The sequence below is a fragment of the Sphaeramia orbicularis genome, chromosome 18 (genome assembly GCF_902148855.1).
Source record: "Sphaeramia orbicularis chromosome 18, fSphaOr1.1, whole genome shotgun sequence".
NCBI lineage: Eukaryota > Metazoa > Chordata > Actinopteri > Kurtiformes > Apogonidae > Sphaeramia > Sphaeramia orbicularis.
This window is the reverse complement of record NC_043974.1, coordinates 35,358,922-35,386,137: the sequence shown is the minus strand read 5'-3', so window position 1 is coordinate 35,386,137 and position 27,216 is coordinate 35,358,922. Positions and strand designations below refer to the sequence as shown.

At 37.1% G+C, this 27,216-nt stretch overlaps 1 protein-coding gene across 2 annotated transcripts in view; it reads left to right on the top strand.

The window, feature by feature from the left end:
- LOC115438835 (glucosidase 2 subunit beta-like) overlaps positions 1–27,216 on the top strand; it is a 479,883-nt gene that overhangs the window by 57,340 nt on the left and 395,327 nt on the right. For both annotated transcript variants that reach the window (XM_030162688.1, XM_030162687.1), the window contains exon 7: positions 22,996–23,062. In XM_030162688.1, the coding sequence (XP_030018548.1) occupies positions 22,996–23,062 (67 nt within the window). The remainder of the gene's footprint in view (positions 1–22,995; positions 23,063–27,216) is intronic.

The window sequence follows — 27,216 nt, the reverse complement described above, 5'->3', positions numbered from 1 at the left end:
GGATCGGACTCTTTGGGCTGGATTGGACTCTTCTGTGGGCTGAATTGGATTTTTTGGTGGGCTGGATTGGATTTTTTGGTGGGCTGGATTGGATTTTTTGGTGGGCTGGATTAGATTTTTGGTGGGCTGGAATTGACTTTTTGGTGGATTTGACTGGACGTTTTGGTGGGCTGGATTAGATTTTTTGGTGGGCTGTGTTGGATTTTTTGGTGGATTTGATTGGACGTTCTGGTGGGCTGGATTTGATTTTTTGGTGGGCCGGATAGGACTCTTTGGTGGGCTGGATTGGATTTTTTGGTGGGCTGGATTGGATTTTTTGGTGGGCTGGATTGGACTTTTTGGTGGATTTGATTGGACTCTTTGGTGGGCTGGATTGGATTTTTTGGTGGGCTGGATTGGATTTTTTGGTGGGCTGGATTGGACTTTTTGGTGGATTTGATTGGACTCTTTGGTGGGCTGGATTGGACTGTTTGGTGGGCTGGATTGGACTGTTTGGTGGGCTGGATTGGACTTTTTGGTGGATTTGATTGGACTCTTTGGTGGGCTGGATTGGATTTTTTGGTGGGCTGGATTGGACTTTTTGGTGGATTTGATTGGACTCTTTGGTGGGCTGGATTGGATTTTTTGGTGGGCTGGATTGGACTTTTTGGTGGGCTGGATTGGATTTTTTGGTGGGCTGGATTGGACTTTTTGGTGGGCTGGATTGGACTCTTTGGTGGGCTGGATTGGACTTCTTGGTGGGCTGGATTGATCTCTTTGGTGGGCTGGATTGGACTCTTTGGTGGGCTGGATTGGACTTCTTGGTGGGCTGGATTGGACCCTTTGGTGGGCTGGATTGGACTCTTTGGTGGGCCGGTTTTGGCCTGCCTACATGAATATTATAAAACAGTATTATGTTGTATTATGTTGACTGTCTAACTTTTTATTAGAAAGGTAAAACTTCATGATACAGGTGTGTGAACAAAGAGCTTCACACTTTATTCGTGGCTGCGGTGACGTAGTGTTTATTCTTTGGTGGTTTTCGTAGCCCAGGTTGTGTTCTTGTTCATAACTTCCCCTTGCTGCTGGTAGTTTGGAATATCAATACTACATATAACCCCTTTAAAACAACAACAAGAAAGCCCACGAGGACAAAAATGGAACCATCTCAATTAAATATAGGAACATCAACAACAAATACGAATGCCTTGTTTCTCCCTTTATGAACTGTCAATAGTCTGTGTCAGAATAGGAATGAAAAGCCAGAAGAACAAGCAGCTGAGCCTGCAAAGGAGAACTGAACAGTCTTTGCCTTTACTGGTGCTGTCGCTCAAATGTGTCTCCAGGGTTTCGTGCACAGTTATTGTGGAGCTTTAAAGGGACAGGTTACTCGTACCCTCAAAGAAAATGTGTTTTTGTGGCTTTGGTACAGCAGAGTAAAAAACATTTTCAGCACTTGGAGAGTTGGGGATATTGGATGGTGTAGTTCTGCGATATGACCAAAATGTCAAAAGCCATAGACCACCATCAGGTTTGTTGTTTTGTCAGTGTATAATGACCATACACAGGCATTTCTCAGTCCTTGTGCCAAGATACAACTGAGTATACGCTATTAAAAGCAAAACAATGACCAAAGTGACAAATATGACCACATTTTAACATGGGCTGAACTCAGACAGTATTAGATTTACTGCATTACTGTAGTTTCAGTCAGGATGTGAGACCTTTCCGATTGTTTGGATGACTTTTTGTGCGTTTTGTTTTGCCTGTAGAAGCCATTTATTTTAGATTTTTCTCCTGTGTGTGTGTTTTTTTTTTTTTTTTTAATACTCTTCACATATTTTTAACCCTTTAGGTGCCAAAATTGCAATATTGCAGCAAGTAACATAACTGAATAAAACAGACCATAGCTACAGATCTTATGATCTTGTTACTACTTACCACCACTAGATGGCGGACATGTGACCCTTCAATCCTAACACCATTTCAGGGCATGTTTCTATTCAAAGTGAAGAAGAAAATCCAGTTTAAAGATGTGGTCATGAGCTGGTTTAGTAAGTAAGTAAAGTTTATTGAGTTTTAGTTTTGATAGATAAGGACAGATTTGGCTACTTGGCTAAAAAGCTACTAAAAGTTACTGCATTTACTTTCTACTAATGTTTAAGTTCATTTATTTGAAGGATAAGACACAAAAAAAGAACACAAAGAAAACTTCCGTGTAAATATATTCAAAGATTAATTTTACTAAAAGTTACACAATCCAATATGGATGCCGCCATGTGACGTCACAATATGCAAATTAGATGAGTAAATTTACTCCCATCATAAACTTTGGGTTATACCTGATATTTTTCTAATTTACAGTATGACTTTATCTCTAATAACTTCCAAGCTCCAACTTTTTAAAATCTTGATATTAAAATTTTATATTTTTTGAAAAAAACTCCAGTGCCTAAAAGGTTAAAAAAGACTGAGAAACAATAGTGTCTGCTTTTACAATCCTAACTTTTACAAAATAATGTAAGTCACTTCACATCCAGATAATGGTTTCTATGATTTGATTCATACACAATGACCATATGGAAGGAATGTACAGTCAGATCCTATGTATTTGGACAGTGGTACAAATTTTGAAGTTTATAAGTCAAAATAAAAATATGTCAAGTTTTCTTGCAAAAAAAGTCCTAAGAAACGGATTCATCCAAGCAGAAGACAGTGTTTTTATCCCACCAACAAAAAATAATGTATGTAAAGATGGACGCTATACTCTACAGGATGTTTAAAAAAAACTATACATTTTGAAAAATTACCCCCAGTTCTGCATTTGATAATTTTTAGAATTTTCTTTTATGGATGTCGGTAGGTAGCAGATTGGTGGATATTTGTCCAAATTTGTTGATATTTGTCCAAAAATGCTGTAACCTGGCAATTTTGTGGAAAACAAGATGGATACCCATTGTCCCATGACCCATGACCTTTGATTGGATTTAAATCCCACCGCTACTTCGCGCAAACCAGTTTTAACTTGGATTGTGCAGTTTGCCCCTGCTCACTCATGCATGAAAACCTGGGTCTGTAAATTTGGACAAATATCCACCAATCCCCTACCTACCGACGTCCATAAAAGAAAATTCTCAAAATTATCAAATGTGGAACTGGGAGCAATTTTTCAACATGTATTGTTTTTTTTTTGGTACACCCTATATATCAGTGTTTCCCAACCTGTGCTGTGGAAGATTATCCAGTTTCACCTGATTGGTACTGTAAGTGAAGAGGGTGATATAGATACGAATGACTACACGCACCAGTGATCCACTCTACAACAGTCTCCTGTTTCCCTTTGCAAAGTGAAAGTGAAAGTGAACCAGCCCTGATGTGGTGTATTCTGTTGATAAGGCCCCCATCCCTAATGATGTGTGGATCAGTGGGTTACCCGCGGATCGGGTTTGGCCATGGGGGATATGCCTATATTATACTATTATATGACAGACATCAATCTACAAGCCAGGGGGTCTGTCTGAGGTGTCACTGATGCACCCCTCTCAGCTTTCTCGTTCCAAAGGCTCCGCGACATTACACCCACGATGTGCAGCCCCCCCCCACCCCCCCCCCCCCCCGGGAAAAAAACAATTTCAATTCTGTTCCCCTTCTCCAAAACTGATCTATGCGAAGTGGGCTTATTCTTGCAGGAATTGAAGAAAGACACACACGAAGATCTACAATTCCTGCCAGAATATCAGCTTTGTGTTCAACTAAACCAGTAGTTTCCAACCTTTTTTGCCTTGTGACTCCATTTTAACATCACACATTTCTGGCGACCCCAGACATTCAAAACAGAGCCTTTTTTTTTTTTTTTTTTTTTTTTTTTTTTTTTTGCTAAAATTACTTTTTTTTGGATCATGTAATAGTTTGCTATACTATGTTGCAAATAAATGTTAATTTTAGACGACATTTAGTCTATATAATGTATATTATTATGGACGGAGGCAGAAAAGCCAGGTGTAGATTACTGCACAAAGTGAGAATTTTATTTTCCCTGGTCACAATATGTACAGTCAGTCCAGCTTGGATTTACAAGGCTGACAATTAATACTGAACAAACAAGAACTCAAACTATGAATTATGAAAGAGCTGCAGCATCTGAAACCGACCACAATGAACATTTGACAGATAAACAGAACCACAGTGCTTCAGTTTCAGCTTCAGTTTGTCATGTCTGTTATGGATTGGGATTGTCTCTGTCAACTCACCATATATTTTTTATTAGTAATTTTTTATTTTTATTTCTATCAGTTGCTAGAAATTTCAGGCGACCCCATGTGGGGTCCAGATCCCAAGGTTGAAAAACACTGAACTAAACAGACCCAGGTTTCACACTGAGTAAACTGAGACTAGATTTGCATTATATTTCAATAAATATATTTTTTGTGACATTTTTGTTTGGTGGTGTGCCTTGTGATTTTTCTAATGTAAAATATATGCCGTGGCCCAAAACAGTTGGGGAAAGACTGCTCTATATTGCTTTTTCTAGAAATGTAGAGATATGATTTTTTTGTCCAAATGGTCTATTTTTTGTCTTCGTGTTTGCATTTCTAAAGTCCAGTTTTCAGACTCGGCTTTAATGTCATTCGATCAATAGTACATGATAGAGCAAAATATAGTTCTCCATTTTGTAGTATAGAAGATAAAAGGATAAAATATCAAATAAAATACATAAAAGGTAAATAGGGCAAAATAAACACTACTATAAAATGTGCAAACAAAAAAAAAACTAAAATAACTTCTCAGTATGTACAAAATTTCACACTATGCGGCAACGGTACAGTTAAAAGCAATGGGGCATGTAGCAGCAGCATGAGCAACAACGGAATAAAGCGGCAGTGTGACTTGGCAGTATCACGAGTGTGTTTTCTGATGTGTATCATATTATTCCATTTTCTTTTTTTTGCACTCAAACCACGTCCGTGTGCCAGAGGAAAACCTGTTTGGAGGTTCCAGCCCCGTGTTTTATTCTTCAAGTCCGATTCCTTCCCTTGTTCAGAATAAATCCTTCTGTGTGATATCTACCATCCTCCATTTTGTTTTTGCTTTTTTAAATTTCCTGTAGGTGCATTGTGTGGAAAAACAGAAAATACTATTTGGATGATAAAAATATTTCTGTCGACGTTGCACAAATAAATAATTGGACTTCTATCACATTATATATCATCATATTTAACATATAGTTCAAGGTAAAATGAATTAATTTTTCCTTTTTAAATGCATTCATGTCATTTTTTGATTCTCTAAGCTAAACAAATACATTGTTGTTTTCCTCCTGTTAGAAGATGCTGATCGTGTATGGGTTTTGGAGAAATTCCTCCTTAATGCCATAAGCTTTGGGTTCACATCACGGTCTCGTCTCTGATGATGTGCCTTCGATACGATCCTCTCATGTGCAGACGTCCTGTATTTTACATCTGTTACCGTCTTTGAACGCTTAATGGTATGTCCCAATACGCAAAGCTACACGGTCTCAGAGTTCACCCACAGTTTGTGGAGATTTCCTGGAGTTCAACGATAATCCAGTGGTTGACCTGATTTCTCCAGCAGACGGTGGTTATTGGAACCACCTCCTTACTACTCATGTTTTGTAAAGATACATGAATGCATTTAGACTATAGTACTGAATAAAAGAGGAAAAAAACAACAGAACCTATGGTAAACACCTCCATAGAAATAACTGCAAAAATCTAAATTATTATACATTTTGTCTGTTTTGTAGTGTTCTTAGATGTAAGCTGTGTTTAAATAAGATATGTTACACTGGAAAAAAATCTAAGTCTTAGCAAGTGTATTTTTCTCATTTCTAGTCAAAATATCTCATCACACTTAAAATAAGACAATAAGAAATTTTCACTTGTTCCACTGGCAGATATTTTTTTTTGCTTAATTCAAGATTTTTTGTGTTTAATTCAAGATTTTTTTTGTTTAATTCAATATTTTTTTTTTGCTGAATTCAAGATTTTTTTTGTTTTTGCTTAATTCAAGATTTTTTTTGCTTAATTCAAGATTTTTTTGTTTAATTCCATTTTTTTTGCTTAATTCAAGATTTTTTTGTTTAATTCCATTTTTTTTTCTTAATTCAAGATTTTTTTGTTTAATTCAAGATTATTATTTTTTTGCTTAACTCAAGATTTTTTTTTTGCTTAATTCAAGATTTTTTGTTTAATTAATTTTTTTTTTGTGAATTCAAGATTTTTTTTGTTTTTGCTTAATTCAAGATTTTTTTTGCTTAATTCAAGATTTTTTTGTTTAATTCCATTTTTTTTGCTTAATTCAAGATTTTTTTTGCTTAATTCAAGATTTTTTTGTTTAATTCCATTTTTTTTTCTTAATTCAAGATTTTTTTGTTTAATTCAAGATTTTTTTTTTTTGCTTAACTCAAGATTTTTTTTTTGCTTAATTCAAGATTTTTTTTTGTTTAATTCAATATTTTTTTTTGCTGAATTCAAGATTTTTTTTGTTTTTGCTTAATTCAAGATTTTTTTTGCTTAATTCAAGATTTTTTTGTTTAATTCCATTTTTTTTGCTTAATTCAAGATTTTTTTGTTTAATTCAAGATTTTTTTTTTTTGCTTAACTCAAGATTTTTTTTTTTGCTTAATTCAAGATTTTTTGTTTAATTAATTTTTTTTTGTGAATTCAAGATTTTTTTTGTTTTTGCTTAATTTAAGATTTTTTTTGTTTAATTCAATATTTTTTTTTGCTTAGCTCAAGATTTTTTTTTTTTTGCTTTATTTAAGATTTTTTTGTTCAATTCAATGTTTTTTTTGCTTAATTCAAGATGTTTTTTGCTTAATTCAAGATTTTTTTTTGTCTAATTCAAGATTTTTTGTTTCTTAATTCAAGATTTTTTTGGATAATTTCAAGCAAAAAACAAATCTGCCAATGGAACAAGTGAAAATTATCTTGGTAAGATTTCTTGAAATAAGATTTTCAAGATCTATTGTCTAAAATAGTCTAACCAAGATAATTTTCACTTGTTGCATTGGCAGATTTTTTTTTTGTTTAATTCAAGATTTTTTTTTTGCTTAATTCCAGATTTTTTTTTTGCTTAGTTTAAGATTTTTTGGCTTATTTCAAGCAAAAAAAAAAAAAAAATCTGCCAATGGAACAAGTGAAAATTATCTTGGTAAGATTTCTTGAAATAAGATTTTCAAGATCTATTGTCTAAAAATCAGTTCTTATATCTCACCGAAAAGTTCCTCTTTAGGTGATTATGTCTTATTTTAAGTGTGATGAGATATTTTGACTAGAAATGAGATTAATACATTGGATTTTTGCAGTGCATGCTATGAAATATAATACAGGCACATTTTTAAGCAATTTATCCTCCAGTTTACAACCGTATTGTACATTAAGTCATAATTTTAGGTTATTAAATTCAGACCTTAACCCATAAACACCCAGTGCTACTTTTATGGCAATTCACAAATTATTTTTTCTCTTTATTACCCCTTTCTTAAGTGATTTATCACTGTTTATTGTAATATTATCCCTTTTATTTTTTCTTTCTTCAGCAAAAATTTGGTATTTTTCTGTATTTAATTTATTGATCATGTTGATATTCATAAAACCTCAGATTAAAGTTGAGGGATATTATATCAGAAACAGGGAAAACTGAAGAAAATTAGACTTTTTCGGCAAAATATAACAGTAACTGAGAATAATCCAAGTGTGTCCATCCGCTGTCATTGATCCAACTCCATGGGTTTTACTGGTGAATCAATGTTGTAGAAGATGATATTGTTTCCATGGTAACTATGAGGCTCTGAACGTCCAAATGGATCATATCTGATGACCATGAAAAGACGACAAACTGTATTTTACACCAATTATTTACATGGATTGTTAGGATTAGTGGATCACCTGATATTAAACAGTTTAGATCAGTAGATGGTTTTGGTCGGTGGTGAATGTTTGGGTCTTTATGGGTAAATGTAGATTAAGATTTGTTGATTTTTATTTACCAGCAGTAGAGGAATTTGGAGGACATTTTTATTTATCTAATGCCTTTAACTCTTTCGGTGCCAGACAGTTAAGGGGCTAATAAGCCTTAAAAGTGCCACAGAATTTGGCCGTTTTTCAGTATTTCGCGTCGTTTTTATAATCGAAGTCTGAATCGTCATCAGAACTCATTTTCTAGCAGATGGGACTGTTTTGACAGATCGCTGTGTTTACGATATTACTACAAAATGGCCATCTAATTTGCATATGATTTCATTCATAAATTCATTCATAAAATTTCCCAAGCAGAAAAGGAAACGCGAGCTCTTCCTTGGTCAAAAACCGCTCGGTAACATCTGACCGATTGCTGCTTAGATTCAAAACGCACCGGACGCAACCGATTCATTATTGATCGTAATTTGCAAGAAGATTTGAAAGAACGTCATCGAAATGTGAGAAAGAAGTGGGGGTGGATGGTTTGTTTGTACACAAATATGGCGTGTTCTCCAAAGCCGATCTGATCGGCCCGTGGCACTTTAAAGGTTGTATTCGTAAAGCCGATTTAATCGGCCCATGGCATTGAAAGAGTTAAGAATCAATCTTTACAAAGTGATTTGACAGACGATGGAGAAACTGGAAACTCAGATGGCTGATGTAAAAATAGAAAGTGCAAAAGCATAAGACTAAACAAGATATAGATGATAAACTTAAGTAGATGAAAAAAACGCAAGGTCAAAATAACAGATTAATAAATACAAAGAGACAGGAGAAAAGGACATAAAAAGACATTGCATAAAAAAAAAAATACAGGCAATAAACAATAATGGAATGAAACCAATAAAAGTAAAACAGTAAAAGTGAACATGTTGGCCCTGTTTATTCCTGTTTTTACATCACTCATCTATATTCTGCTTTCAGTAGTAGTTATAGAGGCTGTAAACACAGCAGTCTGAATGTATTGAATGTATTAAAAGTATTTGTGTTTCCAGTATATTACTCCTGAAACATCCATTTGCAAGGCTAAATGCTGACTCACAGGCAGGTTATGGGACTCTATATGTGAATTTCCATGTAATTTTGCAGAATTTGCTCTTTCATTTAAGATCGGTATCTGCATTTTGAGTCATATTTGATGGCCACTTTATTAGGTACACCTTGCTAGTGTACCTAATGAAGTGGCCAGTGAGTGTATATACTGATCTACGTGAATGTTTGACATATTGCGCCTTCAGAGATTAACAGCTGTTTTCTTTCCCTCAGTCTGACCATTCTCTGACTTTTGAGATCAACAAGGCATTTTCACCCAGAGGAATTACACTCACTGGAAACTTTATTTATTTTTCTTTTTATAACCCTTCTTTGTAAATCCTAGAGATCGTTATGTGTTTTAAAAAAGAATCCAGTTGATTAGTACTTTGTGAAATACTCAGACCAGTCCAATTGGCACCAACAGTCATGTCATGTCACTTAAATCACTTTTCTTCTCGTTCTGATGCTTGGATTGAATTTCAGCAGGTTATTTTAACTGTGTCTACATGACTAAATGCATAGTCTCCAAGACCCTATTAGATATTTTATTTATTCTATTTAACCAGGTGTCATTTACAATGAAGATCTGGCTAAGAGGCAGCATATTTGGGTTTTAGTGTACCTAATAAAGTGGCCAGTGTGTATATTGTCCCCATTTGAACTGATGTGGTTAACGGACTATTAAAAGTATTACCTCTTTTATAAATTTCGTTGGATTGAAACAAAGTCCTATTTATTCTGATGAAAGCATGAGCACACAGAAAACATGACTTAACAAGTGGTTCCAGGCACAACAAACTCCGCCCCTCACACATATTGTAGCTTATTTTGGCATCGATCCAGCTGATGTCATCATGTCTATGCATGTGCTGATGTCAGCATCTTAATTGCCTCTATATATGTGCCAAGTTTGGAGTAAATTGAAACAAAATTGATGTTTTTATTGACATTTGAAATTTCGACCATTATAAGTAAATGGGAAAAAAGATTTAAAAAAAAAATCATTAAAACATTTACTTTTGACCTACTTTTCACAAAGTGTAACCACATGTATTCTGGGTCACTGGCAATCTATAAACCCAATTTGGTATGAATTTGACTAACGGTTTTGCTGCTACAGACATTTTAAATTTTGCCCATTATAAGTACATGGGAATTTTTTTCATTTTTTTTCTTTTTAAATTCATACATTTTTTTTTTTTTTACTTTGACCTAGTGTTCCCAAAATGTAATCAGATCTATTTTGGGTCACTAGCAATCTATTAACCCAATATGGTATGAATTCAACCAATAGTTTTGCTTCTACGGTGTTAACAAAGAAAGAAATAAACAAAGAAACAAACAAGTGGTTCCAGGCACAATAAACCCCGCCCCTCGCACGTATTGTATCTTATTTTGACATCGATCCAGCTGATGTCATCATGTCTATGCATGTGCTGATGTCAGTATATCATTTGCCTCTATATACAGGGTGGGGAAGCAAAATTTACAATATTTTGAGGCAGGGATTGAAAGACAGTGTATGACCAATTAGTTTATTGAAAGTCATGAGAATTTATTTGCCACAAGAAAATTTAAATTGTAGAAAATGTTTTTATTCTATGTGTCCTCCTTCTTTCTCAATAACTGCCTTCACACACTTCCTGAAACTTGCGCAAGTGTTCCTCAAATATTGGGGTGACAACTTCTCCCATTCTTCTTTAATAGTATCTTCCAGACTTTCTGGTAATAGTTTTGCTCATAGTCATTCTCTTCTTTCCATTATAAACAGTCTTTATGGACACTCCAACTATTTTTGAAATCTCCTTTGGTGTGACGAGTGCATTCAACAAATCACACACTCTTTGACGTTTGCTTTCCTGATTACTCATATGGGCAAAAGTTTCTGAAAAGGTATGGATAATAGTGTTAGGTATGATTATGACATCAATATAATTATTATTTATTATTAATATTTTATGTTATTGTATTTCTGTTTTTATTTTTTATTTTACTGTATTTCAAATTTCATCTTATTTCTTGCACTTCAAAAATTCTATGTATAATCAAATATTTTAATGTGCGTTGCTTTTATTTTTCTTTTATTGTATTTCTCTCACATTTCATCTTATTTCTTGCACTTCAAAAATTCTATGCATAATCAAATATTTTAATTTGCGCTGTTTTTATATTTATTTTTATTTTATTGTATTACTAATCAAATCTAAATGTATTTTAATATTGTATTTTTTTCAATCAATGTGAAGCACTTTGGGCTACAATTTCTGTATGAAATGTGCTATACAAATAAAGTTTATTATTATTATTATTATTATTATTATTATTATTATTATTATTATTATTATTATATATGTTTGGTTTCAAAACAATTGACATAGTGCCTGCTGAGAAAAAACAACTAAATGTTCAGTGTAAATTTTGCTTCCCCACCCTGTATGTGCCAAGTTTGAAGTAAATTGAAACAAAATAGATGTTTTTATAGACATGTGAAATTCCACCGATTATAACTAAATGGGGCAAAACAAAGATTTTCAAAATTCATAAAAAATTTAAACTTTGACCTACTTTTCCCAAAATGTAATGAAATGTATTATGGGTCATTGGCAATCTATAAACCCAATTTGGTCTGAATTCAACCAATAGTTTTGATTCTACAGACATGTGAAATTTTGCCCATTATAAGTAAATGGGGGAAAAAAAAAATTTAAAACTTCATAAACAAATTTTTTAACTTTGACCTACTTTTTCCAAAATGTGGTGAGATCTACTCTGGGTCACTGGCAATGTATAAACCCAGTTTGGTATGAATTCAACCAACAGTTTTGCTGCTAGAGTGTTAACAATCAAAGAAACAAACAAACAAGTGGTTCCAGGCACAACAAACTCCGCCCCTCGCATGTATTGTAGCTTATTTTGGCATCGATCCAGCTGATGTCATCATGTCTATGCATGTGCTGATGTCCGCATATCAATTACCTCTATATATGTGCCAAGTTTGAAGTAAATTGAAACAAAATTGATGTTTTTATAGACGTTTGAAATTTCACCCATTATAAGACAATGGGAGACAAATTTTTTTTTTTTTAAATTCATAAAAATTTTAACTTTGACCTACTGTTCCCAAAACGTAATGAGATCTTTTCTGGGTCACTGGCAATCTATAAACTAAATTTGGTATGAATTCAACCAATAGTTTGGGTGTCAGTGTTAACAAATAAAGAAACAAACTATAGCCCTTGCCTGGGTTATGGGGTAATAATTGTACATTTAAACTGATCAGAGAAAAAGCACAAGATCCTATCAACTTATTTTACAAACTTATTTCTCATTTACATGTGTTTTTCTGATGAATGAATATGTCCGCTTACGCCTGCCCACATACATGTCATTATTCTGTTCGACCATCTGTTTGGGATGACCGGTTTACCTATTTAAGGCAATATTAAGTGACGAGGAAATAGCAGCGAATATGGTCAGGAAGCTTCATTTACGCCCAAATTCACTCCTCTCATGATTTATACATAAGGCCTATTGAGAATTGGGTCGCGATGGTTTGTCATTTTTAAAAAGTGGGTTCCCAGAAAACTAGTTTGGAACAACTGTAACTCTGAAATATGAATGGATGCATCATTTTTCATGGCATTTGGAGCAGGCCACCAGTTTCCATATTACGTTTAAGATGTGAAATCTTATTGATCTTGTTTTGGGGGTAATATACTACACAGAAGCAGATTATCTGCAATTGTTGGGATTATTTCGATAATATTTATTTATTTATTTTTTTGGTTTGAGGTTTATTTTACATACACATAAAACTATAGGTGTTAAATCATGGTCTAATACCCAATGTTCATACTTTTTGCCGAGAATTTTTTTTCCCCATCTCCTGACTTTGCCAGTGAGTAGGGGTGTATATTGGCAAGAATCTAGCGATACAATACAAATCACAATACTAGGATCACTATACGATATATCGCGATATATCATGATACTTTTAACAAAGCGAAATTTTTCAGTTTGTTTCTTTTTTTAAAAGATTATTTTCTGGAAAAACTTATACTGCAGCATTTGGATCAATAAAGTTTAAACACACAGCTTTGCCAGTACAAAAAAACCACACAAATAAATAGATAAATAATGTTTTACAGACATGACAGTTTAAGATCCTGCTTAAATGTTTGTCTTCTATTGCGAAAAGAATACATAGTGTTCAGTCCCTGAATAATCCAACATCGTAACATTATTTTTGTGCATTCCCAATAAAAAAACCCAAATATTTGCCTCTTTCAGACAGTAAAAAGTGCTTTTAGGATGTTTGAATTGTCCATTATTTAACAAAACAGCATTATCAATTTAAAAAAAACTACATTTATGCATTTGAATAAATACCTAAAAATATAGATTCAGTAATTTTTGATATTGATGCCGTATCGTGAAGTGAAATGTCGCGATATATTGCGATACTGATATTTTCTTACACCCCTACCAATGAGTAAAAAAAAAAAAAAAGAAATTTCAGACATTAATCCTCATTTTTCCAAGTAAGTCAATTATGAATTGATCAGAAATGTAACATTGAACTCAGTAAATGTCATGCTCCTTCATAATGAAATGTGTTTGATATAAAAATTGAACGGTTGCATAGTTTTGTTATGGATTTCTGGGGTGTTTTTGTCTGTAGATTGTAAATGTTCTGGCAGTTTTTTGGGGGGGGTTTGGGTCTCTAGCATACAGCAAAGTTATATTTTGGGGCTTGAGCTGAAAGATTTCGGGAACCTGCTCTACGTAAAATGAATAATTTCATTTAAAAAAAAGGTAAAAATCATTCAGCAGAGTGGAAAAATAAAACTTTATGTCAAAAAAGAAAATTATCAGGTACTGTCAAGTTGATTCCAGGTATATTTTTATCTTAATCTTTGGGTCGGTACGAGTGTTTTTTGGATAAAACTTTGTGTTCTTTAATTTCTAAAGTTTTTGCTGTTATGAAACATAATTTTAGATGTCTGTAGCATAATACAATGTATATCATTGTGATAAAAAGTGAAAAAAATAATCATGAGTATATGTATTCCTGTAGATATGTGTTTTACCCCAGTGATAAGATGCTGTGCTGGAAAAAAATTGAAAATAACTCATAAAAGTGCTTGAATTTGACCTTGAAAAATGCATATGAACTCTGTACAACTAAAAATACTAAACCCACCAACGCACTCAGTGTTCAGAATCTACATTTTTTACTTATATTATTAAAGAAAAGGAGCTATTTGTACTCAGATATGTCATATGTGCTCTGAAAAATCTACTGACAAGGCTGGAAATTTGAGTCGTAGAATAAATGTGAAATATGTGTAGGAACTCTGTGCTATTGTTCGGTGATATCTTCATAAATGAGGTGATTTCTGTAGCACATCTCCAGTTTTCTTGAACTGTGTTGGCCATTTCACCTTGCTCTGTGGGGCTCATTAGTTGTCAGGAACTTTTTGAGAGGTGTACTACTTCCAGCTCTCTTCCCATACCACCGGCAAAAGTTAGTTTCTTTCAGCTAGTTAAAGATGCAATGAAACTCTACAGGCAGCATTTATACTCGGCTGAGATCTCAGACTGTGACCAAATCGAGACGCGATACCCTCATCTCTACTGAAACATCATACAAGTGTAAATTGAGACCGTGCTTTATAATAACTACAGTTTTTTTATTTAATTTCTTTCAAACCTCTCAAAATTATCCCTTGACCCTGAGCTCAGAACCAGGGGTTTAGTCTTTGGTGAACCAGCTCATGCCGACAGCCTCGCTTCGGTCCATGAGGTCATACTACTAACCCTGCCCGTGAATTTATTGAGAGCGGTTTTTCTCTGTTCTCTTGGCTGTTTTTTTTTTATATTTTATGCCTTTACTTCCATTACATCCACTTTATTGAACTTGAACATGCAATAAGTATTCATAAGCAAGCTGAAATTGCTTGCTACTAGGCATTTCTACGCTGTCTAGAAACAGTAGGGGAGGTCACAGAGGTTATATATTTTTACATTATTTGAATATCATCTGAAAATACAAATAATGAGAAATGTGTTTTACATACAGAACCACTCTAAGGTTTTAGGACACCTTGGTTTTCTCCAAAGAAAAGACATGCATCCGTAGGGGTTGTTTATTACCTCGCCCCCCAAAGTGGAGGCAAGGGGTGTTGTTTTTGATTGGGTTTATTTGTTAGCTCCGCCAAAGAGGGTATGTTTCATCAGGGTGTGTTTGTTTGTTTGCATGTTGGCAACATAACTCAAGAAGTTATGGATGGATTTTGATGAAATTTTCAGGAAATGTTCATATTGGCACAAGGAACAAATGATAAAATTTTGGTGGTGATTGGGGGGGGGTGATGACTGATCTGCCTTGGCAGAGGTCCAAGCTCTCCGAGTGCTTTCCTAGTTTGTGTCTTTATTTCTTTGTTTGTTAACACTTTGACAGCAAAACTATTGGTTGAATTCATACCAAATTTGGTTAATAGATTGCCAGTGACCCAGAATAGATCCATCCATCCATCCATTGTCTGCCACTTATCCAGGGCCGGGTTGCGGGGGTAACAGTCTAAGCAGGGATGCCCAGACTTCCCTCTCCCCAGACTCCTCTTCCAGCTCTTCTGGGGGGACCCGGAGGCATTCCCAGGCCAGCCCAGAGACATAGTCTCTCCAGTGTGTCCTAGGTCTTCCCTGAGGTCTCCTCCTGGACGCCTCCGAAACAGATGCCCGAGCCACCTCAGCTGGCCCCTCTCGATGTGAAGGAGCAGCGGCTCTACTCCGAGCTCCTCCCTGGTGGCTGAGCTCCTCACCCTATCCCTAAGCGTGCACCCAGCCACCCTACGGAGGAAACTCATTTCGATCGTTTGTATCCGGGATCTTGTCCTTTCAGTCATGACCCAAAGCTCATGACCATAGGTGAGGGTAGGAACGTAGACTGACCAGTAAATTGAGAGCTTCGCCTCTCGGCTCAGCTCCTTCTTTACCACAACCGACCGATACAGCGACTGCATCACTGAATAGATCTGATTGCATTTTGGGAAAAGTAGGTCAAAGTTCAAGTTAGGGATGTAAACAATTAATCGACTATAAATTAACTGTCAATAAGAATTTGCTCGATTAAATTACAGCTGTGGCTCAGTTGGTAGAGCAGGTCATCTAATGACTGAAGGGTCGGCAGTTCAAATCCTGCCTCCGACTGTCCACATATCGAAGTGTCCTTGGGCAAGACACTGAACCCTAAATTTCTCCAGTAGGACCTGGTAGCCTCGCATGGCGGCAGGTGTCTACTGGTGTATGAGTGAATGTGAAGCTTCGTAAAGCACTTCGGGCACCATACAAGTGTGTAAAAGTGCTATATATATATATCATAATATTGATAATAATATATTTAATAATAATGGATTAGATTTCTATAGCGCTTTCTTTTGTGGAAAGAAAAAGTAACAAAAGGAGAAAAATAAACTCAAGATTTAAAGAAAGTTATAACTTATATAAGGGCGGCTATGGCTCAGTCATCCAGTGACCAAAGGGTCAGCGGTTTGAATCCTGGCTCTGACTGTCCACGTCAAAGTGTCCTTGGGCAAGACACTGAACCCTAAATTGCTGCCAGTAGGACCTGGTAGCCTTGCATGGCAGCAGGTGTCTACTGGTGTATGAGTGAATGTGAGGCTTTGTAAAGTGCTTTGGGCACCATAAAAGTGTGTAGAAGTGCTCTATATATATATATATATATATATATATATATATATATATATATATATATATATATATATATATATATATATATATATATATATCATAATAATGATAGTAATATATATACTGTACTTTCCAGACTATAAGCCACACCTGACTATAAGCCGCACTCACCCCATCTCCAACGTCTCACCATCGCTTCATTGATGCCAAGCTTACGTGCAGCAGCTCTATTTCCTTCTTTGTCAGCCAGATCGATTGTTAGCCGAGAAAACATAAATTAGCCGCATCATTTTAGAGCCATGGATTCACAGTGTGTGGAAAAAAGTAGTGGCTTATAGACCGGAAATTACGATAATAATAATGGGTTAGATTTCTATAGCGCTTTCTTTCCTAGGCACCCAAAGTGCTTTACATTATTGACCTATTATTCATTCGCTCTCACATTCCCCCTATGGTGGTGGTAAACTACACCAATAGCCACAGCTGCCCAAGCGTGGGTGCCATTTTGTGCCTACGACCCCTCCGACCACCACCAAACATTCATTCATACAACCCTTTGGTTATTGGACGACCTGCTTTACTTCCTGAGCCATGGCCGCCCATATAAGTGCCGACCATTTACATTAATTGTTGGCTAATTGCCCTTTTCCACGGTGGTATTTGTGGTGTCAACAGTAGGGGGCGCCACTGCCTAAACTAGGCTTCATCGCTGAGGTTGAATATCGGGGGGAGTTACCCTGTCCACCTGTCCCACACCTGTCCGAAGGCTGTCGGCTTGTCCGTGACCAGAACCGGATCATGGCGTTGAGTTAGAATGGCTTTAGGGACATGGTGGAGCGAAACACAGACCAGCCCGTCTGTTTGTCCCACATGCTGTTGTCTATTTGTGGTAGCGGTACAACCCTGCCGGCAGGAGGAGGCCCAATTAAGTGCACATATGCGGGTAGATCTGTCCTCCACGTGAACCTTTCTTCTAAACTGCCCTTATTCAGATCCATTTATTTTATTGAATTTCTCTGTTGAATTTCTTTAGTTCTACTCCATAAATGTCATTGCCTGGACTGTATCCAATGGTTCAATAAATCAGTCATTCAGGAATATGACATTCGTTTTTCATGAAGTATATAAACAATATTTAACTTTTAGTCTTATAGACCCTATTGAAAGAGAAATTCAGGTTCACAGGAAAATCACCGCTCATCAATTTATCGATTGACAAGGTCAACCAACTAATGATTAATGAATTAATCAATAATTTACATCCCCAGTTAAAATTTTTGTATGAATTTGTAAAAAATTTTTTCCCCATTTACTTATAATGGTCGAAATTTCACGTCAGCAAAACTATTGGTTGAATTCGTACCAAGTTAGGTTTATAGATTGCCAGTGATTCAGAAAAAACACTTTATTCTGAGACGGGGGTGCTGATAAGGGGGGGGGGTGGGACACATGACAACAGAGAGTATAACAGAGGCACAAAAGTTGGGTCGAACATTCGAAGCATGTTAACCCTGGGGTCTGAGCCTATTTTGGCCATTTTTGAGTACTTTTAATTATGCCTTTATATACTATATAAAGAAATGTTTACTATACCCATGTTTGGTATCTTTTTTTTTTCGGCACAACTTCATCTATCTCATCTGCCTATTATTTTTTTTACTTTAACCTACTATATCAACACAAAAGGACAAATAACACACAAAGAATATAAAATCCGATTTGAAAAATTTATATAATTTATTGCATAAATAACACAAAGATGCTTAACGAACCTTTTCAAAGACTTTAAAAGTGAATATTGGTTCCAAACATTAGGTATATAAAATCAAAATTCTTGTAAAATAAAACTATACTCAAATGTTTGACATAAAAGCATATCTTTACATAGGTGTTTTCTCATCCCCCTGGTCCTCCTGGGTTCTGCATCCAGTTCTGGTAGGGGTTATTCTCTCCCTTACCTGTAATTCTAATGCAGTCTAGGGATTGGAGTTCGGAGATTCGGCCAGTTTTTCTGTTTTGAAAAAGGACAAAAAATGACGAAGATATGGTCAGAAATAGAACACCCCCACCACCACCACCACCTGATTTTCATACTTTTACTCACATTTGTTTGCTCCGGTTTCAAACTGTCATATCTGTGGTTATATTTGCTCTATTAAGATCAAATAAAAAGTGGGAGAGTGTTTCAAGTTTGCACTTTCGGATGCAATTGTCTTGTCGACTTCTGATGCTACGACGTGCTGAAATTGTCATGTGATTTAGTCACGAGGTCGTAACCGTGGACCCTGAAAGGTGAAGATTCTCTTTCGCTTTTTGGTAGTTACGGAGCACGCCCACCCTATAATTCCCCCTTCACTTGTCTCCTGCAATGTACCGAAAATGTATTGAACCGAAGACCCCTGTACCGAGAACGTACCTAACCGAAATTTTTCTGTACCGTTACACCCCTAATGGGGAGATTTCTCAGCATACATCTGTCGCTCGAACCACAGAACAGATGAATTTCCGAACAAATGTAAATCACAAAGCAATTTATTGTAACACACTGGAACCTGAATGCAAATGATTCTGATTTTATGAGCTTTTTTGCACAGGATGCACCATTTAGATCAAACCACTTCTCCTCCTCCTTCCTTTCCTTCTAGTAATGTAAAAGTTCAATGCAACACCTGCAGCCTTTTCATCTATTTCCATCCCACGAGCGTTTTATTTTAACCTCCAGAAAGCGGTAATTTCCTGCCTGGAAATACTGCACATGAAAGAAAAGCAAAATGTGTGCTTTGTTAGTCTTGGAGTGCAGAGCTAACAAAGCAGCTCTGTTTGGATAACATGCTCTGGAGCCCAGGCATAGATCTACAATCTCCTGCTGATACGTTCCACTTTCTCCCTTCGCTTTGTGCCTCGTCTTATTTTACGAGTGTGCTGTGCTATCACCAGGGCAACATGGGTGGATGAGTGATGGTGTCCATTACTAAACATAGCCCCCTATATGTGCCACCGGCCTAAAGATTCGACGCGAACCTCCTTTTTTTTCGTCCTCCTACTCTCTCCTCACTTATTTTCCACCTTCTTCCCCCTCTTCCTCTTTACCTTTTTTTTTTTTTTACCTCCCCTAACCCCCACTCTTCTTCCTTTCTCCGAATCCTCTCCACCCAGCTCCATCTATCCTCCTTATGGTTGTTTTTCATAGCTACAGCTCTGCAGTAGAGGAGGAGGGCCGAGACCATTTCTCTTCTCCCCCCTTTTGTGCACTCATTTCGCGAGCCACAGCGACTGGAGGACGGGTTGAGAATGTCAAGCATTAGGTTGGGAATAGGAGCAGCACTCAAACAAAGAACAGGCCACTAATATGACAGATGCCTTGCGTATTGCAGACAAATATTAGCAAATCTTGTTTCTCCTCTTGGCTGAGTAGAGTCAACAATGGGGGTGAGGAATCTGGCTTCTCAGTAGATGTTTGACGCTCCCAGTCACATCAGAGGTGACAAGATGTGGTGGAGTTTCTATTTAACCCTTTAACCCAGTGGCTTCCAACCTTGGAGTCGCGACCCCACGTTGGGTCACTTGAAATTCAAATGAAATTTCTAGTAATTTATAAAACTAAAAAATAAAACTTACTAATAAAAAATATATGGTGAGTTGACAGAGGCAATGACAATCCATAAAAGACATGACAATCTGTGAGTCTGAAACTGAAGCACTGTGGTTCTGTTTATCTGTCAAATGTTCATTGTGGTCGGTTTCAGATGCTGCAGCTCTTTCATCATTCATAGTTTGAGTTCTTGTTTGTTCAGTATTAATTGTCAGCCTTGTAAACCCCTTAAACCCCCTGTAGAACCTCTTAAAAAGGGCCCTACTTTGGTTTTACTTCTTTTTTCTTGTTTTTTGTGCAGTTTGTTAGTTTCCCAAATTGCAACCCTGGTCCATGTTTTGTTGGGTTTTGTTTTGGGGGAAATGTAATAGCCATTGTCGTAATATTCTGCCTGTTAGTAAATGTTTTTTGCATTTATAGATCCACTGTAACCTGTAATGCTGCATTTCCACTACTTGGAACCAGCTCGACTCAGCTCGGCTCGACTCTGTATTCCTGGAGACCGTTTCCATTACAGGATACTACTGACTTTACAGTACCTGGACGTCCGTGTTGTCTGTTCAGAGAGTTGCTGAAAACTCGCTCGTTGCATGTTGTCTTGTCTGAATTTTTACGTCGGCCACCAAAGACTGAATCTCCTCGACCGACCAGGCTGTAGTTTTGGGCTGTTATCATGTGGATTAATGTACCGCTATATTTACTGTAAACTTCCACATCTGTTTTTTGTAAAACGGCGGGTCACAGAGAAAACTGTCTGACCAGTCAGTGGTCTGCAGTGTTATACGTCACGGTTTAGTATTGCTTGGAACCTCGGCGGAGGTGATACCAAAAAACTAGTACCGGGTACCAGATTCCAGGTCCTTTTTCATAATGGAATTGCAAAAAGGCCGAGTCAAGTCGAGCCGGTACCACGCTGGGGAATCACAGCATTTTTTTCTTGTTTTTTGTGCAGTTCATTAGCTTCCCAACTTGTGACCCCGGTCCATGTTTTGTTGGATTTTGTTTTGGGGGAAATCTAACAGCAATCGTCATAATATTCTGCCTGTTAATAAATGTTTTTTGTATTTATAGATCCACTGTAACCCATAAATTGTAATGCACACGAGAAGCTGAGACACTTAAAATGAACACTTATACTTCTTAATAAATTTCAGGTTCACATTTTTTATTGGATAGCTTGGAAATGTAAACATTTTCATAATGTTTCACTCTAAAACACTGTTTTTCAACCTTGGAGTCGTCTGGAATTCTAATGGGATTGCCTGAAATTTCTAGTAACTGATAAAATTAAAAACTTACTAATACTAATCTGCGCTCTTCCAGTGCTTCTAGTTTTATGATGCTAGCTAACTAAGTACATACTACAACATGCATCAATCTTACATAGTAAACCTTTAAAAACAAATCATTATGTCGTAAGATAGCTTAAAGCTTTTGTAGTTAGCGTACTGATGATGGGCTCTCACAAAAGCTCCTGTGTTTCTTTTAAAATTGGATCAATATGACCAAAAACTAATATTAAAAATGTTATATGTTCAGCCCAGTCCTCTTGGTGAACTTGATAAAATTGCTTCAGCGGTATCTGGAGAGAAATTGCTTTTCTAGTTTATTTATTTGTTTAATTTTTATCAATTACTACAAATTCCAGGCGACCCTATGTGGGGTCCCGACCCCAAGGTTGAAAAACACTGCTTTAATCCCTCTCTTTCTCTTTTTCTGTTATTCCACCTGTTTTGACCCTAAAACACACATTAAAACAAAACCACTGAAGAAAAGGAACCCAAGCACATGCTCGCAGCAGCTTTTATGACACTGAAACCTTCACCGCAGCGCGTTAACCTGGAATAATGTCTCAGGGGTTAAAGAGTTCACCTTAGAGAAGATGCATGGCTTTATAAATATGGATTTAAGTTTCATTTTTGGAAGGCTGAATTCATAAACCGAGGCTTTATTTATTTTTTACGCCCGACGGCAGCCACTCGACGCAGGCGTACTATACTGTACGCTGGGAAAAAATGCTAATTTCACAATTAGCTTTTCTGTAATTAGTACGGGAAGGTAATTGCGGCGGATGTGCAATTAGCATTATGTAAAGTGCTTTTCCCCAGACTTAGGGGCCAATCAGTTTGCCCCTTTACATTCTTCGTTCTGCTGATGATGTGGGAGATGCTTAGCGGCGAACATAAGAGAACTTCCTCTCGCTCCCATCCCACTCGATGCGATTCACAAAACGAATCAGCCGGGGTCACACGCTCGACGGAAAGGGGGCTGAGGAAGTTTTGGCGTCCGCTTTTCATCTGCCTGCGAATGTGAATGGGGAAGAGGGAAATCACTGTCATTGCAGCCGTTGCAGCACAAAGCCTCCTGATTGCATTCTGGACTCTGCCATGTTTTTTTTTTTTTTTTTTTTCTCTTTTCCTACAGGGAAACCAAATGTTCTTGCACAGCGTGACTGACTCATTGCCTGATTGCCCAAGAACCGACCCCCCTCCCCTCCCCTATATTTTTAAATCCGACTCTAGCTCTTTCCTGTTCGCCATCTCCACCTCAGTTTCCATCTGAAAGGATTAGACATCACAGTTGTGATCGATGATAAGAACAAACCCAACAAATGTTACCTTTTTTGTTATCATGTCTTATTGTTGGTTGGTGTTCCTATTTTTCTGTAACCCACATATGATTTTTCTCTCTTAGGTGTCAGCCGTTACAACAGCTCTGCCATCAGCCTTTTCCAGTTATTGGACAGCAATAACGATGGCAGGTAAATAACACAGATTTTATATGTTGACAACTCCTCTGGATGTGCCATAAAAATATAAAAAAATGCAGTAGCTTTTAATAAACAAGTGCATGTGTGTTTTTCTGACTTTCATAGTTGGACTAGATGGTCTTAAAGTCAGTGCTGGCAAAGGTTTTCCAGGTTCTCTGAAGGGCAGCACTGCTATTTTTATACTAAACCATCTTTTATGTAGGATTCCACTCTTGCAAATGGAGAAGGCTTCTCTCACAGTATTTAAATTGCTGTGAAATGAAAAAAAAAAAATGGAAGAAAATTTCAGGTTTGCCAGTGACACTTCCACAAAAACCTCCCATTTTTTAAATAAAGATGGATGATGAAACACTTCCTGACATTATGGGAAATCTTATGTGGTGTATTATGATCACCACAGCTGTGGCCTGGCTGGTTGAAGAACTCTACCAGAATAAAGGTTGAATATTTCCATCGTACAGTGTCGGGATTGTCAGACATTTTCCTTCCTTTTTCTGTGCATTATCGCTTTGAAAGTCCTCCTCGTGATGTGAAAGAACGTCAGAGCTGCAGCTACACACTGGAAATGGCAAGACTCAACCAAGACATGTCTTTTTAACCCTTTCATGCATGAATTATGAGAACCTTAGTCAATATTTTTTTCTTGAGTGTTTTAATTCCTCTTTAGCCATGAAAAAAAACAATGCAAATAAATTTTTTTATGAACCTATTTTATGTGGAGTCACAAAAATGTCCACTCAGCTGGACACCATGCGTTTAATTTCTGAAGCAAAGAAACATGTATTTAAAACTTATCACCAGAAAGTGATATACTGTGTGAAAACTATGAAATAAAAACATTTTTAATGCTGTTAATTGTTAAATCGCTAATGTTCTCTCACATTTTATCATACTTTAATGTTAGTTATTACTCATTACATGGAGATAATATCCTCCTGAGACCCAGGAATTTGACAGTTTTAGCTTTTTTACATAAAAAAATTGTCTTGATTGGAAACTGCATAATGCAAGTTTTTTCAGATACATTTTAAAAATAATTTTTATTGATTGATTGATTTTTTTTTTTTTATGGAATGTCCTTTGTAATGCACAGCATTTTTAAAGTACAACTGTCAAACTTTTGTCCCCCTACAGATGACAAAGTGTTAATTACAGCGTAATAACAATTAGTAACTGATTTACACTAAAACATGTTACTGCAGATCAGGTTTAACATGTGCAGCAAAGTTACAATAATTGTATGAACTGCAGTGTTTGGGAGGATACATAAGCGTCTACTGCGTTGGCTGATATGGAACTAAAACAACAAAACCCATGAATATACAAGAGAATAACTGTCCACTGGAGTGACCACTATGCGTGAAAGGGTTAAAGCTGTGGGAGACTTTTGTGACCAATTTTTCACCAAATCTGTCCAACCTCAGTCATATCCTCTGTATCATGAATGTGTGAGTCTTTCTGTGATTACTCACCTGAATCTCTTGCGTTACGGTGAACAATTTCTTAGTGTCATCCACTGTAAACAAACCATGTGTTTACAAATAGCATCGGGAGGTAACTCGGGCATCTTCGGAATTTTGTCACGACATGCATTGTGGGAAACGGACGCTTGCACAGCTGCCTGGCAATGGCAGCTGGAACAGACATGATGCGGATGCGGCAGGACCTCCCTTCCCTTTATGCATATTCCTCCAGCCGTTTCCGCTTTTCAGCCGTTTCCGCGTCGTGTTTGTTTCACCCATATAGTATCATATAGGTGTGCTGCGGCTGCTAGGTGGCTGCGCGAACCTCCGTTTCTCACAATGCATGTCGCAACAAAATTCCGAAGATGCCCGAGTTACCTACTGGCTCAGTTTGTAAACACATGATCTGTTTACGGTGGATGGCACTAAGAAATTGTTCACCGTAAAGGAAGAGATTCAGGTGAGTAATCACAGAAAGACTTACAGATTCATGATACTGAGGATATGACTGAGGTTTGACAGATCTGATGAAAAATTGGTCACGAAAGTCTCCCACACCTCTAAGTATCGTGGTACTACTTTGGTCATTATAATACTTCCTCATACGCACATATTCAACCAAAGTAACTTCTTTTCCAACATTATTATGCAAGTGCACTGTTGCAAGACCCCCAAGAACTGGCCGTGCAGTCCATATAACATTTACCAGTATTCTACAACTATAGTGGACAATCCCAGACCAATCCAAGAGTGGAGACTGGGATATTTATGATCGCAATTGATATCGTTGATTAGTATATCATCAGGCAACTCATTAACCCTTTAACCCATGACGTAACAGTGGTGAGCGTTCTGAATGTAGGATTTATTTTAAATATTCATAAAAATTCAACCGTTTGCTCAATAGGAAAAATGTCAAAAAATGCTGATATAATAGACCTTGCTTGTTCCGTAGACATCTGAGCATGCTCAGTGTACTCCCCATGGCCTGTGGAATGGAGGGCAAAACAGAGCAGTGATTGAGACTGACTCACTTTGGGCTTTTTTTTTTTTAACAATTTCCCTCGTCATTTTTTGTTTTTTAAGTTGTTTGCAGTGTTGTCGTGATTTTCCTTTCATTTTTTTTTTAGCTCCGCCAAGGAGGTTATGTGTTTGTCGGTGTTGGTTTGTCTGTTTGTCTGTCTGTCTGTGTGCAAGATAACTCAAAAAGTTATGGACGGATTTGGATGAAAATTTCAGGAAATGTTGATACTGGCTCAAGGAACAAAAGATTACATTTTGGTGGGGATCAGGGGTGGGGAGGGCCACGGGGGCCCACTGATCTGCCTTGGCGGAGGTCTGCGCTCTCCGAGTGCTTCTAGTTTTACTGTGTTTTTACCGAGTTTTGACCATGTAACTGCTTTTTGGAGTTCAATCTGGTGCCAAAAAGCAGCTGGACTGATTTAGAAAACTAGAAAAGCACTCGGAGAGCACAGACCTCTACCAAGGCAGATCAGTCCCCCCTCCCCGATCACCACCAAAATTTAACCATTTGTTCCTTGTACCAGTATCAACATTTCCTGAAAATTTCATCAAAATCCATCCAGAACTTTTTGAGTTTTTCTAACAGCCAAGCAAACCCTGATGAAAACGTAACCTCGAGGTAAAGGAGGTAAAAAAGACCCCAAAACAAAAACTACTGGACCACAGTTCAAATCCTTGTTGTTCATTGTGTTCCAGTTCACAGTTCATGTTCAACATCCTAAATCTCTTATCGATGTCCATTCCGAGTGCCTCATTTAGTAAAAAACCTATCAAACTTCAATTCCTCTCTGTCTTTTTCTGTTATTCCACCCTGTTTCGACCCCTCGACAATCCCGCTAATGCAACAAAATGAAAAAAAAAAAGCAACTTAAAAGAAACCCAGCCTTCATAAAACAGGATTAATGACATTTCTCTAATCTTACATCTCATCTTATACCGCTCGCGCTACAAGATAAACGGGTGTTTTATGAGAAGCTAATACACACCAGCATGTCCGTAGAGTATGTAGTACAATCATTAGTTCCACCTTAACTTCTGATGCAGTGAAGTCTCATCAGTTGACGTTGAGTGCACACGTCTCATTCCCCCGAAACCCCTACACACATTTATTCTTGGGCAAACTTTAGAAACGAATTCATTGCCTTATTTGCATTGTTTAATCTCCAACCCCCCCTCCACCTCCCTTTCCTTGTATTACAGCCTCCCCCTCAGCCTCACATGCTGTCATGAGCCGTGTTTAACCTTTAACCCACCGTCGAACGCCCAACGCTGCAAGATGCTGAAATTCGCCGGTGGTCCAATGATTCCGTGCCCTTTATCCTGTTCATACGCTGCATCCCCACCCTCTCATGTACCTTCACCTTCTCTCGCCACGCCTGCAAAGAAGAAGAAGAAAAAAAATCAATACTGCTTAAGCTGGCTGGGCATATTCTCCCCCTCTGAAAGAGAGCAGGGCTGGGCATAGTAAACTGAATGCACTATAAAACATATGGCTGCGTCCAGGACGAAGTGCTTGTGCAGCGAATTTTTTTTTTTTTTTTCTTTTTTCCAGGGAGCGCTGTGTGCCCACTTATGCATTCCTGTGCCTGGATATGTACTATTATTCAGCTCCTCTGCCCCCTCCCCAGCTCTACCTCCATCCATCCATTCTATCCCCTC